Raw genomic sequence first — 24,280 nt, forward strand, 5'->3', positions numbered from 1 at the left:
TATACCTTCTTTAGTTTTCTGCAGAGTTGTATTTCCCCCAGATGCCTACGTGACTAAATGGGAAAAAACGTTCAAATGGATACATGACTTAAACAAGAAGGTAACAGAGAAGCCGTCAAAGTAGAATGTATAGCAAATGGGCGACAGGTAAGTTATGTTTTCTCCTTTGTTCCCAAGGTACCAAGAAGAAACTCCGTTTAAAAGAATAATAGCATTGGTCACCTCATACGATCAGGCAATATGACACTGCAGGTCGATTTCTTCGAACATGCGCAAGCTGTCAGAAACAAGGAAGTTTGTAAAAAAAAATGCAAAGGGAACTTGAAAAATCTACAATAGACACTTTGCTAACAGAATGGGAAATTAAAGAAAAGTTATATCGATAACATATTTTAATTTGAAAAATCGAACTCGAACAACGTTCAGAGACATCATTAGAATTAGTTTTTATTACATATGTGTAGGGGATTTTCATATTCATATTGACAGATCAAATGAGCTTTGAACTTTCATATAAATTTCATCAAGAGCGCTGCTCTATCTGCAGGTATGCCTTAGAGAATTGTCCGAGCAATAATTACAAAAAACGTTTTCCTTTGTCTTGCATGTACTCTTTTCTCTAATTAATCACATAGCACTACCAAATAAGTTATGAATCTCGTGTATAAGCATTGATTAAAGACAAGTCTGAAGCCATATTATGTATTACAGTATGCTATCCAAGTACAATGCACTTACGAAAGGTCATCTACACGAGCTGTTCGTCTGATCGAGCGTGCCATCATTTTAAAACAAGCTCAGCATCCGACTGTAGTTATTCTTTCTCTCCTATGGCAATACATAGTAAAATTGTGTCGGCAAAGACAAATTACCTAAAAGGTTTCTTGGCTTGTGAAGCTATATGTATATATTTCACAATCCGGTGTTTGATAGAAACTTGGATAAACCAGTATGTTCCGAAATCGCACGACTTTTCCCGAGGGTGTAGTCGGACGGTATATATTTCATTTTTTTTGACACTCCATTATCCCTCAGTGTTTGTGTTATTAGGGCCCGCATCTGTAGCCTATAGTAATCACGGTGTCTGATTGTCTATCTATCTGTCCACACCGTCGTTCCCGGAGATTATCGTAGATTCCGAAAGACTAATCATTGGTCGAGTGGTTAACACTCAGGCCTTCCACGCAGGCGGCCGGGGTTCGATCCCCGAAGTTGTCGGACGCATGGAGTATTCAGAGAAAGTGTTTTTTCTCCTGCCCACAAAACTCCAACAATCGAGGTGGAGTATAAAATGGTCTAGGGTGGATGTTGCGGTATCTTGGCTGTGACATTCAAGTGAGGTGGCACCTAAAAAGATACCGCTGGAAGCACGGTCCCATTAAAAACAGAACACAATATATCTCTAGCACACACGCAGGCATACGCACATAGGCAGATATTAGCCTGGTGGCATAGGACTAGCAGTTAGCGACTGATAAGGCAGCTCCGGCGAATTCCTCGAAATTGTATTGATTTATGTATGTGCTAACTGTATTAATTGTATATCTATGTACTTTTAAGCGCTTTAGAGTGACTTAGTTCAGCTAGATAGGGCGCTGTATCAAATGTTGTATATTATTATCATTATTATTATTATAATCTTTCAGACATATGACACGGTAATACACTTTAACATGTATAAATGCGCCTGGGATTTAAAATCAAGGTCAAGTTCACTGGTACTTTAAGTAGACCATGGGGGATATATGGGTCGAACAAATGTTAAGGTCAACGTTACTGTTAGTGTAAATAGATCGGGGAAGAGGTGTTACGGTCAGGAACATCATGGCAGGGCCCTTGCTGACCTGTCAGTGTTCTAGTAATTTACTCTCTCATATATTTTTATGTTAACATAACTTAGATTAACCTAACACTGGGGAATTCAGTACAGAAATGCCAATCATCAGCCTACCTGTGTACATTGGAGAACTTCTTTACATAGTAACGGTTTTGTTTATAAGTCTCCGTGTATCTATTTCCTTTTATATTTATAGACTAATTGTCCATTAAGTCTTGAGAGATCGCCTTTGTGTTCTGGGAAGATCGTTGTACATGTTAATGACGTATATGTAGATAGTAATGATCCCATTACTTGCAACTGTAAAAACCAATATCGCTGTATGTTACATATCTAAAATATAACATGTGGAGGAACCTCGCACAGAAAAGGAAGAGAATGTTAAACAAAGAAAATGGGACATAGAGGGCAAGAAAATATCCCTTTATCATCTACATGACGTAGCATCCACAAGGTATATTGGTATAATTATTGTTGAATGTTGCTGACATTATCGCTCATTGTACGCATGCGTAGTATTAAATGTACTAAATATGATATGGCGATGCACTGAGATAAATAGAGTTGGTTTCCACAGTTTGTATGGATGTTTGTATGTGGTTTGTATGTATGTTTGTATGTGGTTTGCATGTGGTTTGTATGTGGTTTGACGCCGTCACAACAGCTAAGATCATGTTTAGACCAGTACCTAGCTACGGAGACAACTGACGAAATGAAAGAGTAGGAAACTGAGAAAAGAAAAATCTCAAGTGTTGCAGATTTGGTCTCCTAAGCATACAACACAGACGAACACCAGAAATCGGAAGGGGTAACACAATAGTCGCCTCGTTCGACATGTAATGGGATACAGTAGAATTTATAGTGACACGGTTACGGAATCTAGCCTTGGAACCATACCAATGTACGCGTATCAACCTATAAGTGACGTCATTTCATTGCTGAAGCATGAAGGTTTAGCATGACACACGACACGGTTGTAAGTGACTGTACCACAATTAAGTATACAACAACACAATTTCAATTTAATCAGCTAATAGGTTATATTTGAATGGCCTTGGCTGATCATGCGCATGCAACGCGCTCGTTTTTCGTCATATAAATAAAGGTTACAATAATGGAACTCCATTATATTGTATCGTGGGCAATTTATTTAAAAAGACGTTATCAGCATCCATGATCACTGACATTGTTGATAGAAGACACAAATGAGTTTGATTTAACAACAAATCACTGGCTTCTGTAATCATATCAACACTGGGTTGTTTATTTTGACAATAGTTTGCCATCTTGTTACGACATACATCTGAACTAAATTGAAGAAATGGTCAAGAATCTTTTCCATTTCACTTTGATAATAAGTAAAATAATATTAGACTTGTAAGATTTGATTTTATTGTCCATACAAATCTATTTTATTTAAACATTTACCATATACATAGAGAATAATACATGCCTTTTTCCATATCACACCCAGTATTAACCCGAGACTGCGATATCAGCCCGAGGGCGAACTCTAATACTTACATTTTCGTAGATATGCTATACATTAACCTACAACTTCCTTGATTTCAACGTTTGATTAAGTAGTCAAAATTACCAACTTTGCGCACATGTCCTCATACAGATGTATGGATCTTAACGGTTAATAGGACGTAAAATCTTATAAACCAACCCAAACCAAACCATTTAAAATTATTCCTACAATATAAAAAGAAACAGCACTACTCAAACCCATTTACATTGTAAACGCTACTATAGGCATGCGGAGTATACCAAAATGGATAAACTGTCTTGCTCATTGACACGACCGCATCCCGCTGTCTATGGTATCGTAACCTCTAAAATGTATATATTTGCACCCCAAAGTAGTCAATATGCTGGCTCACTATCAGTTCTTCTGCTATGCGATTCAAAAACGCAAGTTATGTAAAAAAAAATCAAAACAATTATGCACGCAGCGTCCTAATCATGAAAACATATGTATCATCTTGATATCCGTCACTCTTTAAGGTGATGATCGATTAGAACCTTTTATGGACTCCATTGTCAGTTTTTATCAATACCTTGTCACAGAGGTCATTACAGACACCGTCTTGTGCGCACGATTATGTACTGGTTGAGATTTTTGTGCTTTTCAGCGACATTAGCTCATTAGGCGCGACGCTGTTTACTGTTGACAGGAGATATAATGATGGGCAGTTATAATGAGGATAGTTTACCTCAAACGAACCTATCGCAATTGATTCGCTGTGTTCTCCAACACGGTATGTGTCCATGATTTCAATGGCCGTTTGTGAACGGTTCCGGAGACTAGACAGACGTCTGACATAGCGACAATCCTAGTGGACGTTCACTTAGATGGACGACTAACTTTCCCGTATGTCTCGGACGCACTACAACTAGCTGGGAAACGTTTAACATAGTTCTTGACAAAGAGGGAAAAGTGTTCAAAGTTAATCAATCTGTTTAACCTGACAAGCAGTTCGCGTTTTGTGTTATTCGTTCAAACAATCCTTACGGCAACTTTGTTTCCGAGTTTATTAAAATTACGTTATATTTTTTTAGAATAGAAAGGAAAGAGTGGGATGATTTTGTAAAAAAGCCCACAATGATACACGTAATGCAATTATTTTGTGACTATTTGACATTTCAAGTAGTTGTCAATTGCTACCATTCGTTGCGCGTAGATAAATGTCAAGAAACCTCCAGAGTATCATTAAGCACCTCGCATGCAAATTTTGACTCCTGGAGTGAAAAAACAGCCGTTAAATCAAATACTCAGACAAAGCCTCACACTATCAACAGGCCTTTAATTGAATTTGCCGAAAAAAATCAACAAATAAGGAGCAAGAGTGTTTGGCAGTCGCTTGGAATATCTTGCGTTTCCCATGTTCTCGCAAGGGGTTCCCGTTTTTTGCTTACTTTCCTTTATAAATATTTAAATATGTTTAGAACCAAAACTTTTTCTTTACGGCCATTACTTTAAAGAAGTAGAAAACTGTGGTTGATGGCCAATTCGCTGCATCTTATAAGTACATCTTAATGCTCCTGTGTGAAGATTTATCTCATCCAGTTATGTCCCCGATTCTTTTGAAACAAGTTTTAATTGTATTTATTTATTTCATTTGTTTATTTGTCCAGTGATATACTTTCTCCCAACATATACTGTAATGTGACATCGCCAATGACCATTAAGCAAATGTCACACTGTCCTACAGAAGGCTCAAAGTTGTATCTAAATCTTGGCCTTGTTTTGTTTTTGAATCGTTTGTTTTTCTACGGAAGTAAAAATCGACTGTGCAAGACATGAATTCTGGTACAAAGTTATGTATTATGAACAGCATTTTATGGAAGATCATACACATATCCGTCCCTAATCAGCGCCGAACCGAATTGATGTAAATGTTGAAAGCCGCAATGCGTCTGATAATTTTTAATATTTATGTCATATGGTAGAATAACTTTCATGAAATATGGTCCGTTTTAATTAATTCTAAGTTTAATTTCATAATCTGACAGAAACACTAAATCTAAAACCGCACGATTGGTTTTCCTTCCGTTAGCTCGGGGATATTTAACGTCGGAAGTTTCATTTCAATGGCGTCATTCAACTGTGGGATGTTGTATGCCTAAGTTTGCTGCTTAAAGTGCTCGCGTTGGGTACTTGATATACGTGTACCAATGTAGTGCATCGTTGTTTATTCTAAGACGACTAAGACTTCATTCATAAACCGTTGCCGATTTCAATTTTCGAATGCGCAGTTTGAATGCCACATCGTGCGTGCTATTGCATTACAAAGTGTCGGGTTCTTTATCAATTTGTAAAGTAAGGCAATTAAAATTGACAGTTTCTGAGTATATGGGACCACTGTTTATGACGTGTTAGCCAATCCTCTTTAAATGTAGATTAGTTGTTTGAGGATAGTTCGAGGAAAAGGAAACAGATATAATGTTGAAACCGTTGTAAGCTTAAGCAAGCAGAAACAAAACAAACTTTCACGCTTTTTCTTGTTTTGATAGAATTCGTTAAAGCACATTTTCATGTTTTTGTGTAAAGCAAAAAAACAACAACAGAAATTCAAATTCTGTTAATGATTCTAATGCAATAATTGATCCTATTTACACCTTTATGATTTAATGTTTAACTTCATCTAAGCAGTCAGACTTCGGTGAGTAATGCTTACACAGGTGATTACAAATCAGCATAACATCTCGATTTTCCGTCTGAATGCTATTCTAAGGTGTATGTATATACAGGAAAAAGTACCAGGAAAGACCTGAACTAAACCTCTCCGCAATACATTTAGTAAAATTATTATCATATTTTTCTTGTCTTCTTACTTTTTTCATTCGTTCATTATAGATGCGGTAAACAAGAGTTGTGGTATTTTGATTAGCTCCAAACTCGCTTCATATAACTAAGGCAAATGAACAGACATAAAACCTTAACAGAAGAACCTAAATCCTACACTTTTCAAACGTATACTTACCTGTGCTTGTTTGACGGAGAACAGGGTTAATAGGATTCCCCCCGCAGCTAATGAGGCCGTGTTAAATTAGTGTTACTGATACATTTAACAACACCTGGCACCATCGAGTGGTTTAGTAGTAAAATGACGAGTATAACCATCTTGTATTGGAACCCTGTTCTCTATCATAGACAACGTTTCCATGGTAATGATGGACTTTCTGTACAAACCTGCTGCACGCGATGTTAGTGTCAATAATAAGTGGTTGTCATGTTGAATTCGACAAATGGTATGCGTATCTAGTTAAGTTACATACATGTACTTTTAGTAGAGCCAATTTCGAAATTATTGGTGTAATTATTTATTGGAAAACGAAATCCTTCTTGGATACTTGCCAATAAGACTTTGTGCGTTGTTTTCATTAGTACAGTAAAGGCGATTCAAGTTTATTATGAAGACATGCTATTTTTCCTATTATTAGTCAACTGCATTATTAGTTTATTTGAAGTTGTACTATTTTGCAAAATTAACAACTATCTACCTGTTTATCGCTAATGTTATTCGAAGTTAACAGCATGAATATAATCATTATTAATTAACTCGTTTTCCATTATGTCTAGTTCTAAGGAAGAACCATCAGTTGTTCTAAATACAAAATACTTTCTTTTTAATCAGCGACGCCTACTGTATCCCATTGTCTGTTACCAGAAGGAATGACTTATGCCAGCCCCTTCCAACATCATGTATTAAGTGTCCTCTGTGGAAGGAACATTTATTGTTTGTATAGCTGATATATGGATTTAAGTCCTCGTAACAGTCAGGTTCATATGCAGACATGAGCCTATTAAGACACTACCGAAAGGGGAGAGTAGAGGAATGAGCATGAAATGACTTCCAATTGTGTTCAAATGGGGGCTATAGATCAATTTTGTCTCTCCAATTTCCCCTCCATAGAAGACATAATAAACCTCCGATTCAGCAGTTTGTACCGCATAAGTCACTACTTGCATAAAAGGCAAATGCAGTGGGATATTGCTGGCCTAGTCTTTCCAAGAAACTGCAAGAATGAGTGGGGCATCGAAGCAACATAAATGGATTTAAAGAAGAGCCTACTGCAGAATCGAGAGTTTCCCTCTGTGTCTTCTGCTCATTTCTGGGCATCTAGAAGATCTGCTGCCACCATTGCTACATCCATAAGTTATCCCACTCTTCACGTCTGTATTTTAGGCTCTTTGCACGGACGTCATGTACATACCACTCTTTATTTAATCATTTAGGTGCACATTGAGATGATTATCTTGTTGCTTTAATGTATGGGATTGTAAGCCTTTTTTTAACCATTATAACGAATTATCGATATGTTGTAAAGCGCATTAGAGTTTTTTTTCAAATTATAATAGGGCGCTATATAAATGTTGTATTTTATTATTGTATGCATTATGCCGTTGTTGATCGTTGTGTGCATATAGGGTGATGCGGCACTTAGAAGATTCTGCACTTAAAAGAATATAATGCAAATGTAAACAGAAAATTGTTTGCCATCCTTTATAGATTTGGGAAGATTTTTCTACTTTCTTGTTGCAAATGGTTATTTATATCACAAAGTGGCTGCTACCCTTCCGGAACTTTGTATTCATATATCCATAAAAATTTTGGTCCAAAAATGATGCTTTAGACATGTTGAATTATGTCTTCAACCACATTGATCGTTACGGCTTATAACGGGTGAAAGGCTCCAGTAAATACCGAGGACTACTTCTTGTACTTGTACAAAACGATGCACTGCAGCATATGGCGTAGAGGTACATGTAACTGTACATTAATATAGACTTATTATCCGTTGAGCAATACTGTACTATAACAGTTTCCACGGCAGAAGGTTTTGCTGTATAGATTAACAGACATTGTATATTATTAGAGAAACACTAATTGTACACTGTCACAGTTACTTAAACAGAAATTATTACACGTAATGTACAGACATACAGATTAAGCATCATACTGTACTACAGCACACATAGCAGGGTTCCATCAGCAGAAGATGTTAATATATTGGCAGACAGACACTTTACTACTTTGAGCAACACTATACTAATTTGAGAAACACTATATTACATTTGTACCAGTTCCCTCAACAAAATATATGAATGAATCGACAGACGGGAACGTTAATATATTGCGAGACAATATATAACGTAATGTAATGTGTAAATGTATAAATAGACGTGTGTTTTACCCATTGGAGAATTTTCCTCAGAAGACGGCATGGATGCATACACGGCAATTTGTGTATTAAGCAGATGGGTTTCTTCAATGTTTCCAACTATGTGTCCTTCTGATGTAACTTATCAGTTTTTTCATTTATTGTTAAAAAAAAGTGTTATTTTCATATGTTATAAATTGTTAAATGTTTAATATTTTGGCATTAAATGAAGCAGCCTTTTTTGAAATGACTTTGATAGTGACGTCATAATCAAATCACCGGCGCAGCGTTCGGCGACTTATATGAAATGAAATCAATATAGATTCCATTATTACTACTAAATGCCTGTAATGTTTCAACTCATGGGTGATACACGGTTTATACTTTAACTGGCGTTTTTGCACCCTTTACAAATGTAATTGTTAACGCGTCTTTTCGAATTCATATTAACACGCGTCTGTATTTGACATTTTCGGCCATTTCAGATTAATTTCCCTAAACTAGCTTATCGAATTTCATTCATCTTTGGATTAAAAAGTTTGGTTCAGACTCTATTTTAGTCACACATTCCGTGGAAATGAGTTTCAAGGTGTGCGCATGCAGCTGTCAACGGGTTATTAAATTCGTTTATAGTCAATCTGTCCTCACTGCGCTGTTTCCTAATCCTTTGTAAATCAATTTCAATTTCCTCTCTAAAGATAAAGATAAAGACGACTTTGTTTATTCTTAAAAAAAGTAAGTCCCCGCTTTTAGGTCATTCGGATACAAAACATCTTTCATCTGATTTGTAAACAATTTAATCTGAATTGTAAACAACCGGATGAAATCAACATGTTGGAAAATACTTTTGTTCTGAACACATCGTTTGTTTGTTTGTGGTTTGTCCTCGCTAAGGTCATGTGAGGACGGGTGTCTTAGGCGAACAAAGGGTAGGGAAGTGAGAAACAATATATACCAAGCATTGCAATGTGGGCAGCAGATGAATTTTTAGTTTCTTCGATGTCCCTTGGCGAAAGAAACAGTAGTAACCCCCGACTCAACAAGTGGCGCGTTATTAGTCGTCTCTTACGATACATGTAACATGTAGTGGTTTACTGCAGGCCTAATCTGTCCCTGAATATAAAAGAGGCTCTGCACATGTACACATTCTATCTATTACTTTGTATATTAACTAATTTTCTCAAAGAATGAGTTTTTCTTGACATAATGTAATTAACACATTCATTTAAATCTAATCATTCAGGCTAAGACGTTTGCAGATCTTTGTGTTAAATATAGTTTCTGTGGTTTGTTTACTATACATGAGTATTTCTTTTTCTTTTCTTGTGCCTGCCCCTTCGACGGGCATCATTGCACACAATTTAAAGTATGTTTAAACCTTGATAATCTATACACACTTACCTTACTCTGTGTTTTGGCGAGCAGATTACACTTATCAAGGTAAGAATGCCCCAGAATGCTGGGAACGTGTTATGGAATCTTCTATTTCTATGACAGTGATGCCAGGAGACCCTTTACTGTAATGAGCCTGATCGTTGGCTAGCAGATGTTTTCGCCCAGAAGTTGAAGAAACATTGATATGTGGAGTAGTAAAACCCACATAAACTAACTAGACCGGTGGTATACCTTTCTTTAAATATCTTACTAGAATTTCCCCAAAGTACGGTACTTATTTCCTTGTCAATGAACGGGCTACTGCAACAAAATTAGCCTGCTCTCTCGTATGGCTTGTTTGTGTGAGGCAGTAATGATTTATTCGGCTAGAGGTAGACTGCTGCAGAGAAAACAGTGAACCTGGATACCGTATCGCAATAATAGGGGCCTGATAGTTTAACTCTCTTTTTACTCTTTAGTTAGCTTCTTTATCGGGTGTCTTGCTTTGACATCAATTGTGATATGGCATGCCTGCGTGCTTTGTTTGTCTGTGGGGTTTAACGTCCTCACAACAGCTTAGATCATATAAAGGATGGTGCCTGGTGAGACACCACCGAAAGAAAGAGTATGGAAAAGATAAAGGAAAAGGTATAGATCCCAAGGGTTCCAAAGGGGACAGCGGATCAATTTGGGTTTACTCAATGTCCTCTAAGAAGAAGACAAGATAGTAAAAAGGCATATTTTATATAGACAAGATGTGGGTTTGGGTGTGTGTGTGTAACATTGTAGGGGGTCTACATTAGTTGGCATTTTGTTATTATTAGTTTTATATTCTTAACGGCCGTTTAACACATAAGAGGTCATAAGGGCCAATACAGTAAACAAAACATGCTAAAGGGAAAACATCAAACGAACGAAAAGGTAAAAGACAAAATTAAACTTAAATACATCGAAAAGTGGCGATTATCTTTCTGAACTGACCGACAGTTTATGGATAGTTAAGATTTGTAGAAATACTGACTTTTTCGAAAAGTGATTTGAGATCTGTTATATTGTCATAAAAAATCTTGTTGGCTGAAAGTCAATGCAACCTAATCACAAGTGTTTCACTGTAAATGGTTCGTGACATGCTATGCATTGAGACTGGTCTTCGTTTTTCAATAAATAAGAATGGGTTGTGTAGGAATGACCAATTTGGAGACGGGCAAGGACAACCTCGTCTCGGCGGTTTTCTCTATAGCTTGGATACCATTCACCGATTTTTGGTTTGACACAGTGTAATTTATTGTCTATATGCATTGGCGGCGCGACTTGCCTTTTCATTACCTGGTATTCCCGCATGTCCGGGAACCCGGCATAATGTAATGTGACATTTTGAGGTAATACTATGTAATAGTTAGGACATGCAATGGGAAACGGCAGGTCTAGTCTTTCCCCGAACCGGACGGGCCTTCTGTGTTGCATTGACGTTTAACTTCAAAGGTTAAAATAATGAAGGGGTTAATTAGGAAACATATGACTGAATTGAAAGGTAAAATATCAGAATAGTTTATACTCAAACAAAATACATATAAAATCATTTGCAGCACTGTAATTAGACAACATTGGAAATCCTACACCAGAATAACTATATTAACGCGCCGATTTCAAACATACAGTATCTTTAGTATATGATGTATCAACTAAGAAACGTTTGTTTTGTACAGCAAGCTTGTTTTGTACAGCATTTGTGCAATTAATATATATTGTGAAATTAATATATATCTATTTATATTAAATTGATCTTAGTATATCCAACTCGTTTGATTTTATCTATGTTATAAGCGTCTGTAACCCTTTCTGGTATTTTTTGTCAGTATCGTTTGACCAAATTGACTGGTATGTCGATAAACCGTTAACATTCAGTTTACATACTGCATATAATGATGTCAGAATACGATTAATGTATCAGTGAGACGTCGCATTGACGTCGACTTCACAAAATCAACATCCTAGTCACGAAGACCTTGTTTTATTGGGGATAAATACTTAATTTCCGGCACAGAAGAACTCCCAGTAACGAATTTCAGACGTTCTGGCCAACTCGCACAAAAGTACACTCAACTTATCAGAACGTCACAAAGCACTTATACGTCATCAGCCAAAACAGAGTTTATTGATATTCCGCACGAGCCGTCAATTTCTTATGAATAGGATGCACGTGCGGTAAACTTTCGTTCTGTGTGGATGCGCGTGGTGCGAAACATTAAACAGGTCTCAAGTAGGAAGAACACTTCTGTTGCTGTTTATCTCGCTTTCAGTATTTTAAACATGTTTTTAATTAACAATAAGCGTCATTATTTTTAAAAGATCGTAAACATGTCAGTGTGTGCAGTGTTGTACAAATCGCTAACCCAGAGTTGTCAAAACACATTACAAATCAAAATTTTGTTTCAATTAAACGAAGAAAAACCCTAATGGAGGAAGTGTTCCCGCCATTGATGACAAAAAAGATGTGACAAGTAGTTCATGATTTTACTTCCGCCGTATAGCTAGCCTACTTCATCATCAGAACTGATATAGGATGGGTCGTGTGGGAGTTTATTGGGGAGGTGACAACAACAAATGAATGTATTGTGGGAGTGGACATCTACGTGGGAGTTTATGTGGGAAGTGAACTACATGTAAATGTGAACTTCCCATGTTTTAGCCTAATGATGGGTGTGGTACATACAGAGGGGTATATTTATGTGCGAGGTGTGTTTTTGTGTGTAAGAAGTGTGTTTAAGGCTGGCTGAGGATGAAGATATTGCGATAATAATCGAGCGGTTAAACCTGGTTATATATACCAACGAAATATGTCATATCACAGTTCAGAGGAGACAGTGTTCTCTAATTAAGAAGTGTGATTAAGGTTTTTTGAACAGCAAAATAGACATGTATTAGCATAGATGAGTCTGTTTTTATTCTATACGAGAAGTTTGATTTACACTTATACTTGTATGGTTGTTACTATCTTTCTTCAACCTACGTCATGATCGTGTGTGATAAGAGAAACACCCATGGTATGTACCCGATACAATGAACTTGGATCCGACAAACATAACTACATTATAACAAGGAATGCGTCACACGCCTTCAATAATGTCGTTTCAACTTCGAATTTCACAAATATGTACACCACTGAGGAGTGTTGAAAGTAGTAGCTGAATAGTTCATTTCTAGAAATTTCCCACGCTTTATAAACGGCCCTGCGTTATTTGTGCCTGTTCTGGTTCACTGTACCGTGATACACTATGTGATCAAATACTACATGTAGTTTATGACGTCAAATAGAAATAACATCGATGATTGTGTTGTTGTTTTTTTTAAATTCTTGTCTGCTATACGACTATATATGAAGAGTGTTGAGTATTCCCAAACGTACCTTTCTCGGGTTTTCCTTTGAATATATTTGTACTCGTACTGACAGACATGCGAAGCAGCAATTATAGCGGTAATTAAGACTTCAGCACATTTAAGCGTATTTACGCATGAAGTAGACGCTTTAAGCTCCAACAACATTTACACAAATACAGTGTTCGGTTTCGTTAACCTTACAGTGTTCCCATCATCTTTGCTACGATTATATTATGGGTTTCGTTACGAAAGCATCACAATTTAAGCTTTCATTGGGGAAAAAAATTATATCATTATAACCAAACCAAACAGGTCAGCCTCTTTTAGTGCGGAATAATACAGCCACTGATTAATGGGCGTGGCGCATGCATGTACGAAACGTAAGAAGGAAACATACCTGCGACGTCGGACAAAGATAAATATGTATAAACACAAGTCTTGGGAATTTTCTTAAAATAATCATGTATTTTTCACGTCTTCCTCCACTTATACAGAACATTTTCACACACACTCAAATCCTCCTTTGTGCGCTTGTGGTTATTATCTCGCACAGTTGCAGTAAGATTTTCCAGGTATGCAATTAAAACAGTTACTAGATTGAAGTGTTTTACATATTACACAGCGTTCTTTATCTCGGCATTACTGAGCATTTTGCTTGACTAGTTCAGCTTTATAATGACTAACTATATATGGAACTAATTAGTTATGTTATCTTAGAAAAACCTTCAGAGATTACAATTTGTACAACAACTTTTCTATTTTAATTGGTGTTCGGGCTGCGCAATGATCAAGTTGTTTCTATCACCAAGATTTCCCGATTAGACGAAGAAGGTTAGGGGACCTTGGTTTTTCCTGGTAATCCAGTTTCAAGCCAAATTATGATATTACTGTTGAGACCTCATGTAATTAAAACTCCATCGGGACAAAAAAAAATATATATAGATATTCAACAGTTGCAAATTAAATAAAGTGGAATCCATTAGCTTTGAGGAGAGAGGTTAATCGACCACTGAACAAAACGTAGTTTGCTATCTGTTAAATTTCTCACATTCCTGTGATCTGTCGACCAATTTATATTGTTTATGTATCCTAGTTTTGCCGCTGGGTGTAACTTAATTGAACATGAAATGATTCAATTAAATTTTATTCTAATCTTAAGTTGTAAACCTATCAGTAGAGTCAGCTAATAAATGTGTCATTCACAAACTATGAAAGCGTGAAGCCGGTACGCACTAATACAATGTTGTTATGTACCTACGAGTTGTAGGTTTGTTTTCATTCATTCCCCAATAGCACAGCTGACATCGCAGATACATTCCTACAGTACGTATGTACGTGTATACTGACCCAGAGCCTATGTTATGTACATGTATGTTTCACACTCTGCTGATTGAAAGTGACACGAGCTCACGGCTATGTCCATTTCATGTTTGTTGATGAAATCTATATACGTATCGATGAAAATCGAGATAAGAGCCGACATGAAGTTTTTACATGTAGTTTGTCGACCTTGACATACGAGTTATACATACATACAGGTACATGTATATATATATGTATCAATAATTGAAATACGGTTTGGCGCACGAAAAGGTTTACTGAGATCGAAAATTAGGTTTACTTACGAAATATAATTTAAAGGATTTTAGTCAATATTCTGCATGTATTAAGTTTTAGGTAATTTTTTTATAGTGTTTACGAAAATGAGATTTTCCAGATTTACTAAGTTTTTTAAATACGTCTGTATAATTTAGGTATGTCATCTTGGAACCAGTTGCATACCTCAACATTGATGAGATTGGTTTCAGATAACTGGATACTCGGAAAATTCTTCCAAAGAAAGCTTTTGTTCCAAGGCATCTTAATTGCCTAATCCTACTTTAAAGTACAAATCTAAACAACGGTGTGCGTCAAGGTGCTGTGTTATGTACGCTCATTAGCTTTGTATTACAAAATATTCATCACACGAGCTTTAGTGAGTTTGGAATGGGTAACACTTTGAGATCCATTTAAGTACAAACAAAAATATTTTTTTAGATTGAAAAACACCTCTAGTTTTGTCTTAGCCGCAAACTTGTGCGTATCCTAGGCTCGGTGATAACCGTAACAAAGACGTAAAGCCTCATCAATCAATCAAAAAACAAGCTTGTCTGGTCCCCTTGTGCTGTTGCCTGCGACGTCATCATTGCTGGTATCAAATTACATGGCATTGAAGTTAGTGTATAAGATAAACTGTATGCAAAGTAGGCAATGACTAAAATACAAACAAAAATAAAAAATAAAAATATATTCAAATTTAACCTAATTTAATTAGAATACCATTGTACTTCATTATTTAAGGAAAAGCCAAATGTTTGATATAAGGTTTCTTGAAAATAAGGAAGAGTTTTTTGGAACCGGGTTATGTAATATGACAGAGTTCTGGAATTATGTTTAGTAAAGATAGGAAATGAACAGTAGCATATGGTGAAGTACAAAACTGTACATATATACAAGCATGTACATTGTATGTACCGACATGTATACAAACAATCTGTGTGTGAAAAACAACATAACGGCGATACGTAAACACGTCTACACACAGATAATCCTGTATACCACGTATAGCATTAGTACGCTTATATAAGAGATTAAAAATAAATGAGGTTTTCGTGGAGTGGTGAACCATATTGTAAGTTAATTACATTTTTGCGCTATTGAAAAACGCACCTTGATTTTAATACTTTGTAAATAGTAGAAGCAACGGTCATTGAGTAACAATGACGTTAAACAATCTAAAAATAATTACCTTCCAGTCTGGACAATACAGAGAGGATTACGCGTGTACGCCTATTGACAAACATGAATTACAGCATTTTGTTGATGTTTATGTTATTTAAGTTAACAGAAATCCGTAAGATATACCAACCAATAAAATTAAGTGACTATATGTACGGTCTGAACGTGTCGTAGACCAGCAATCCAATTACAGAAGGTGTTTCGGTGTATAACGCTATCGGCAATCTAATCCCCACCTCATCATTCTCGTCCCGTAAAATATATTTTTAAATTATGATATTAATTATTTTTCTTTTGCGTCTGTTCTGTATTTTGACACTTGTTTACAAGTACGAGGGGTACACAGGCACAAACTTTTCATTGATGCACTTCTAGTGAAAATCTTTTTTATTAATTTTCCGTACAACTACTTTAACGCAGCAAATTTGATGAATAATTCAAAATAAGATATAAACTAACTAACTAATAATTCAAAATAAGATGTAAATTGAATGATTTAGATTTTTTCAGTTTTTAGCAAATACTATGGCTGTCCTACCGATGAGACATTGATTGTACTTGTAGCTATAAACGGTGAGAAATTCGACTCATCAAAGTTCGATTCATAAACGGAATATCAGTAGAGTTATACAAGAAACAAATCCGGACTTTGCTAAAAAAAATCGAGAAATCGAGAAATTCAATTTATAGAAGTTTGACTGTACATTGTAGCAAGAAACTGACAAAGTTAGCAATGAAAAAAATCCTTAATATTCAGACACGCGTACAGTGTACCATACGAGATCACAACAAGCTATTGGTTCATTGCTGTGAGACATAAGTACAGGTACAGTGCATGTGTAGTAGTGTCAGGGTGTCAGCATCCCCCTGTTGTGTTATACATACATTATGTACACCGTTACTCTGCTACATGTAAGTGTTGCTCCAGTCCACCCAGCTATTCAAATCGGTACAAACTTTCGGGGAAGTAAATATACATATACATACGTATACGCAAGACCGTATTCCTGTTAGTTTGGGTTATGTTACAGGCCTGAAGCCGAGTTAAGGAATTTCTCAATGTACAATGTTTGGTATGCCTAAGTGCATTCTCCCTGAACAGATAGTGGTTGCCGTATCCGTGTTAAAAAAAATAGTCTATATCAGATCCATATTTGTGTCAAGTTCGAGATATATTTTTTAACGTTTTAATCTGACTTAACAACGCAATTTATTCCAATATTAACAACAAAGCCATTAAATGGTATCTCAACGTTCTGAAGCTATCGATCGTCTGTCCACAGTAAGTTACGTCTATATATTTTTTGAAATGGTTACAAATGAAACCCGTTAGCCGTTTAATGAAATCAATTATAATGTGCTAACAGAAACGTTGATACTACCCACACACATTGTAACGAAATTTCAAATGGATAATTTGATAGGGTGACTAAATTGTAGAATTTGCACAGAAATGCTAGAACTCTGGCCATGCGAATAACGGTTGATACAAACCACATGGTAGATCAAATCAATAATTGAATATATTACTCTGGCGATCCTGTTATTGCGGGAACGATTTACTACTGATATGTCAAATGTGTTTTGGTATGGCAAACTGATTTCAATTACCGAATCATTAAATTGAATATGTCCCAACAGTACAGCCTCATTTATTCGAGAGATTTAACAAAACGTAGGAATTGCTTTTGCACAAGATTAAAAGAGCAAAATTGTAAAGAGCTTGGCGATACCAAAAAATGGTCGGAAATATATGAGGTGTATATGTTTGTGTATGGGGTTGGGAGAGGAAAGCANGATTATCCCTTTTTCTTCAAGTGATATCTTCTAACTCTGCAATAAACAATTATAAGAATTTGCCAAAGCGTGACCAGCTAGATCAATATAAAGAATGCTCCATAGGCTGAAAACGTTTGTGTATCGCCGAATAGTTTTGATGCTAGTTTGAAATTTCATTTACTTATTTATGTATTTATTAGGTTAAATTGTAAGTCTGACTTAAACCGATTTTTTTTGGATGAAAAAGACACTCTTAAATACATAATGTATATAACAATCTGTTAATTTCAGCTAAATGACAACCTTGACATTTGAAAACTAAAGATGCTTGTTGCACGTATTCTCTTCATACTAATGACTATTATAAAACCCACCATCGGATTTGTTACAGGTTATGATTGCTACAGACAGAAATATAGCAACGCATTTACAGAAATGTGTGTGATTATTTAGTTTTTATCGAACCATTAAATGCTGCTCGAAGCATTTTTTCATGGAGAATTCGTCCAAAATATAATTTTATCCGAGAAAAAATGCTTCGAGAAGCATTAATGAATTTGTTCCTAATGTCAATCCAAACCTTATTGTAGAGCTGTAACCTGCTGTCCTTGTTAAGATACTCTTACATGGTTCTGATACAATCAACGAAACTTCAAACAAAATCATTTTTGATCTTGTATTCGAATGTATTACAAAGTCCAACAGATTCTAAATATCTCCGTTTCTATCTATCATCTTTCTTTTCTCTTTTCCTTCCCTTTCTGTAATTGTGAGGGTATCTGAGTGAAAGTGTGTGAATCGGTGGCATATCTGTTTCATATCTGTGTCATTGTACATAAAAAGGAAAGCATCTAGTAGTCTCCGGGTTGCATGACACTCTCGTTAAAGAAATACAGAATTAAATTAACCATAGAGACTCCCAAACAATATGTTTCATTTCTAAGATTGACGGTAAAGACGTTACACAGGCCACAGAGCAACGATAGGAAATGTCTATTACAGCTGTTTAGAAAATTGGAAGTTGGCTATTTCAAAGAAAAGACTAAGAGATGCACAAAATTTAACATTAAATCCGTTACACGTCGTTAAAATTATTGATCTGGAATTTTACATGTCATTTATAACCTTTTAACGAAACAATTATTTAAAACTAGGTTCTTTGAAGTTAGAAGCATAGTGTGTGCAAGTGCATATATAATTCAGCTCAACAAAAAAGGACCATAGAGCGAAACTACAGGTACTTTCGTGTCAGCTCAGATTTCATTAAAAAATATGTTTTTGAAATAGGAAACACAATGTGTGCAACTGTTTACGAAATAAATTCAACTCAACACAAAAAGGACCACGGAGCGGAACTATTGGTATTTTTTCGCGCAAGGCAATGAGAAGCTGGAACAGTATACTATACAACTGTCGAGTATAGAACAGTGTGGTGCATGCCAACCTATTTGGCCCAGTGCCCTAGTAACGCACATGTAAAGAAGGAAAGGTACTTACAGCTCTTCCACGTTTTTCATCATCTCCGTCGATGACAGGACTGGAATGGCGCTGATGGTATTTACCAGTTTACACTCCATCACAATTTTGAGGTTATCATCTTCCACATATCGACATTGACAATGTTCAGCACAGTCCGGCAACGTCGAACCCACTAAAATGACTAAATTTAACACAATCACGTTGCTAACACTCATTCGTATGAACCAATCCATCGCGAAATTGTTAAACACGCAAGCTTTTCAATACAATTTGAGGGTTATGTCTCGAAGAAAAATACCAAACTCGATTACAATTATTAAAATCCTGGCATGGCGGTCCATGACAAATGTATATAATATATAAATTCTTCACATTATTAATGTTTTACAACGCCATACGTCTATATAATGAATTCGTGCAAACATAAATACATTTTCCACCGTGTGCATAAATATGCAACAGGTGTTAAAATTCTAAACGAATCGCAGTTATTACGGTGTGGTGAAGTACACGTTAACCAGCCAATGATCAACCATTAAGGGTGTCGGCTTTTGTTTTGTAATGTCATGTTGTACACATGGTCCGTAATGAACGTACAGTATCAACGCAGTAGGCCGTCAGTGGTTTAGAGTATATATATATATATATATATATGTATGTCCATAAACACTATGTTGTATAGTATGACAAAATATTGTTGTCAAGCTAAAATCGATCCTCATCCAATATCATCAACGTTCAATCCAAAGAAGTTCACGATATACTATAATACACCATTCGGGAATCTCACACAGCTGAGCAAATTACCGACGTATACATTTCAAACCGAACTCACGCAAGCTATATATATATATATATAACTGTAAGTACTCAATAGTTGACTGTGAGAAAAAATCTTAAGTAATAAACGTATTCGATCACTGGTGTATATTCTGTTTGTATAAGAAATCACAATGAATATATCTTATGTAACTTATTTAACCGGAATTTGTTGTTTTGTTTGTTAAGTTCCAGAAGGTAAATAAATTCCAGAGTTAAGATCACAGATATCCATGCATTACACCGCGCAGTTAACAGTTGGCCGTTCTAATTGAGACCTATCTTCCATCGTCTGACTATTATCTGCCGGTAGTTCGGCCATACTCAACATCTGGGGTCAATTATTACCGGAAATAGCCCCCAGGCCATCGTCGTACTAAAATCCGCTCCGGACGTTTGTGTTCTGTCCATTTAACACTGCACCCTTGTGACAATCCGGATTCAGGTTTCAATCAATATTGGAGCGCGCCATCTGTTGGCATGGAGAAAACTTCAGCCTAATATCGAATGCTTCATGTGCAGGATGAATGGGAGCAGATAGGTAGGTTACTCTGACACTCTCTACCAGTAATGGCTAGATGTTATATAGTCCTATTGATTTTTTTTACATCTCCCCAGATAAGATCGTTCTAGCTTTCATCCTATATCTCTAAGAGGTGAAGTTTATAATGTTACAGTGTACACAATGTCAGCTACAGGCGGAATAACTTCATGAAATGGACGTTATAATGAAACGTGGACGGTCACTTCCGGTCAGTAAGTCAAAATTCATTCCAATGTCGAACAAGACGTTCAACGTTTCCGGTATCCCTAAACAGTAGTCGTTTATAAAGCGAAACCTGTCAAGTCCAACGATAACACGGATAAAGTCCAAAATGTATGTAAAGTATGCGGTTGTTCTTCGAACGTTGAACATCACATACTGCAATATTTCTCAATAACATGTATCTTTACATTACTGAATTGTCAATTTTTTGTGAAGATTGTACACGTATATTATACGTCGCTATTTAGCCGTGTCAACATATCGCCTTTTACACAGGGAAATCGATAGTGTGTGTTGACAGGCTGAAATCCGATGTCTCGCCCTCCAACACCCACCTGTCTCGGCAAACAACGCAATATCTCTCAGAAAATGGGTGTTTTTGAAATTGTTGGTCACGATAGCGCAGTATTTGACTAGTGTTTGTTTGTTCGTTATAGATGTAAGATGATAAGAAGGGAAGAAATAAAAACAAATAAAAAAGTAGATAATGTTGACGCACCCGTTTGCGGAGGTTGCACTTGATTAAGAGCAATCTGGTCTGTGTTTCTGTGCTGCCTTTATGCGCCAACAGGCGTGAAGATAAACCATGGCTGTACATTGTATATACAGATGTGTATATAGAGAGAGAGCAAAACCCTACCCTGGGCTGTCAACTGGGATGGAGTCGGTGACTATGGGGTCGTACTAGTGCATTGTTGTAAGAGTGATGAAAAAGGAGGTCATATTATTATTCCTTCTGCTATGTACTGTATTGTTTTACAGCCACTTGAGATATTTTATAATTTAAATCCGAACAATCTCGCCTAAAAGGAACGCACCGTACAGAAATAATAATGTTTAAAGGCAAAATGTACAAAAAAACAAATTAGATGTATTACATATCTTACCAAAATGTTTAAGTAAACGATAGTAAGCATATACATTTTATAAATGACAAAAACTATATCAAGTTCATTTTTCTTAATACAACTTGTTTTTTTGTTGTTGTTTTTTTGTATAATCGACGCGGTCAATCATAAAATGCCTGACCATGAAAGGCCGACAGCGTGCATGATATTAAGATTGATCTTCAGTTATCCATGTACACGTACAAATGTACATGTAATGTAAGCATGTATTGCACATAATACTACATGTAAATGTGAAGGTATTGTATGTAGCGAGAGACGGTCCGCTCTAAGTTGCGTGAACCAACGTAATGCAGAATCGCAAACAACGTATACGACACCCCATTGGTGTTGCAAGTTCGTTATTAATATTTGAGTAAAATTAAAGTAAGGCACTATAATGACTTTCAACTAGTTATGGATCAATCTTTACTTTAGCCACCGATCTACCTTATGATTTCTATTACTGTAACAACGCCATGACCGATAATCTAAATTAAGATAACAGCTTGAATATTTAATCCTCGTTATATATGTGCATATAAGAATATAAGCCCCATATAAGAATGGATGGTTTCTGTAATTCAGAATATATATGCAAAACCAATAATGGTCCATGCAGTGTTAAATACCTAATCGGCCATTTCGTGTGATTTTGCTTAGTTATCTCTCCTACCTTCTTATCTTTACTGTTGTTGCTCTGTGATAGTAGACCATATGTTGAGTGATTTATTTCTGCTTCTTAAGATCATAATTCGATCCCATATCTAAATGATTTTAAAAGTATTTTTTCAAATTTGTTCATGAACGATTCCTTATTTTACCAAAAAAGTATCATATATCTATTGCCTAGCTAGAATTGTATTGTTTTACAAAAAAAAAAGTTCAAATATTTTGGCAATTATCTCCCTTGTGTGATACGGTTTAATTACTCTGTGGGGTTTTGCACAGGTTACGTGATGTGTTTACGCTTTTTAATTTACTACTCACGTGCTAGTTTTTACAGTAGATATGTGCTAACATTTTCTGGTTAATTTGCAGTTACATGTACCTGTCTTGTAGATGCGGGAACCGTAGCCTCTAGGCCCGATCGTTTTATTTATTTAATATATTTTTTTAATTATCGGATGAATCGAAATAGATAAAAATAAAATTTAAAAGATAAAACAGTCGGGCCTGGAAGCTACAGTTCCCAAAGTGATATGTACCTCTCTTGATACTTACAGCTTCTGTACATGTACGTTATTGGTTATGTCATAATAATGAGATCTGCTGAATTTATTACTTCATTCCTTATCTTTTATGTCTCCCTCGACACGTAACTAGCCTTGCATTCATTGTCTTTGTTGGGTTCTGAATGTTGAGGATTAATCACGAAATATCAATCAAACCATCAGCAGAAGGAATTTTCTAGCAAATCATATTCCGGTGAGTTTGCGTCCCAAATATTTTTATGAGTATTTGATCAAAATTTATTATCATTATTATAAATAACAGATGATTTCCAAAGGGAAAAAATATACAAAACAATAGAATAAATGTCACTCTAAGTCTAAGCCCCCTGGCCTTCTTCGTTGGCTTTCACCCTTGAAGAAGACCAGGGGGCCGACATAGTGGGACTCTCAGTGATATTTGTTCTGCATTAATTATCAATATGGCTTAAAAGATTCAATATAACTGCAGTTGATGCATGCATTGTAAAATACTTCCGGAAGCGGAAATGCGTCATTGATTAAATTGAAAGATGAAATGCGTTAGATATGTTTCTTGTTGGTACATGTATGTGCCACCCATTCTGATTCACCCACTGGAATAATTTGTGGAAATGGTTTAATTGTTCATCCGCCCTAGTACTGTCAGATAGACACCTTGTGATGGTCTCGAGGGTAGGGTGAACCGAGCGCGCGCGCGTTCTACTACATAATTGTATGACAGACTGCTCATCATTGACCGGTGATGACGAAGAAGGCTGATAGAATTTGACACCAACTCCCGACGGACCTATTAAAAGAGTCATCTCTCTAGGAAGTTGTAGTGATATGAATATTACTATAAAATGAATTAATTGGTATTTCCCAATTATAAAATAACTGTTATATATAACCTTATTTGAGTATTCATTTGTATAGCAAGTCTAACCATTTAACCGGAATTCATTGAATTGTTTTCAAATATTGATTTTTTATGGCTTTTTCAAACTATTAAGTACGGTTAACCGAAGTTAGAGTGTCCCGGAATCACATCAGGCACCATATGTTAACAGCCCAGTTAGCTCAACTTAACGAAATTCAAAACTAGCATATTTCCCGAAAGATTGAAATTCAAAACTTACCTTGTATTTACAAAGATTTAAAATGAGCATCTTTGACAACAAATACGAAAAAGATTTGTAAATTGTTACAGTGATCTCAGATATTAAACAACGGAACCCCGGTCCACATATAAGATGGCGTCACATATGCATACGAGCATACACCACACAATGGTGCAATTCCTCATTAGCATATCTTT

At 36.0% G+C, this 24,280-nt stretch overlaps 1 protein-coding gene across 1 annotated transcript in view; it reads right to left on the reverse strand.

Moving 5' to 3' along the window:
- Positions 1–19,713, reverse strand: part of LOC110443153 (BDNF/NT-3 growth factors receptor-like) — a 126,075-nt gene extending 106,362 nt beyond the window's left edge. The window contains exon 1 of the mRNA XM_021487187.1: positions 19,316–19,713. Coding sequence (XP_021342862.1) covers positions 19,316–19,530 — 215 coding nt within the window. The 5' untranslated portion in view covers positions 19,531–19,713. The remainder of the gene's footprint in view (positions 1–19,315) is intronic.
- Between the last annotated feature and the right edge of the window lie 4,567 nt (positions 19,714–24,280).

This window comes from Mizuhopecten yessoensis, unplaced genomic scaffold (assembly GCF_002113885.1).
Source record: "Mizuhopecten yessoensis strain PY_sf001 unplaced genomic scaffold, ASM211388v2 scaffold716329, whole genome shotgun sequence".
In the NCBI taxonomy this organism is placed as follows: Eukaryota; Metazoa; Mollusca; class Bivalvia; order Pectinida; family Pectinidae; genus Mizuhopecten; species Mizuhopecten yessoensis.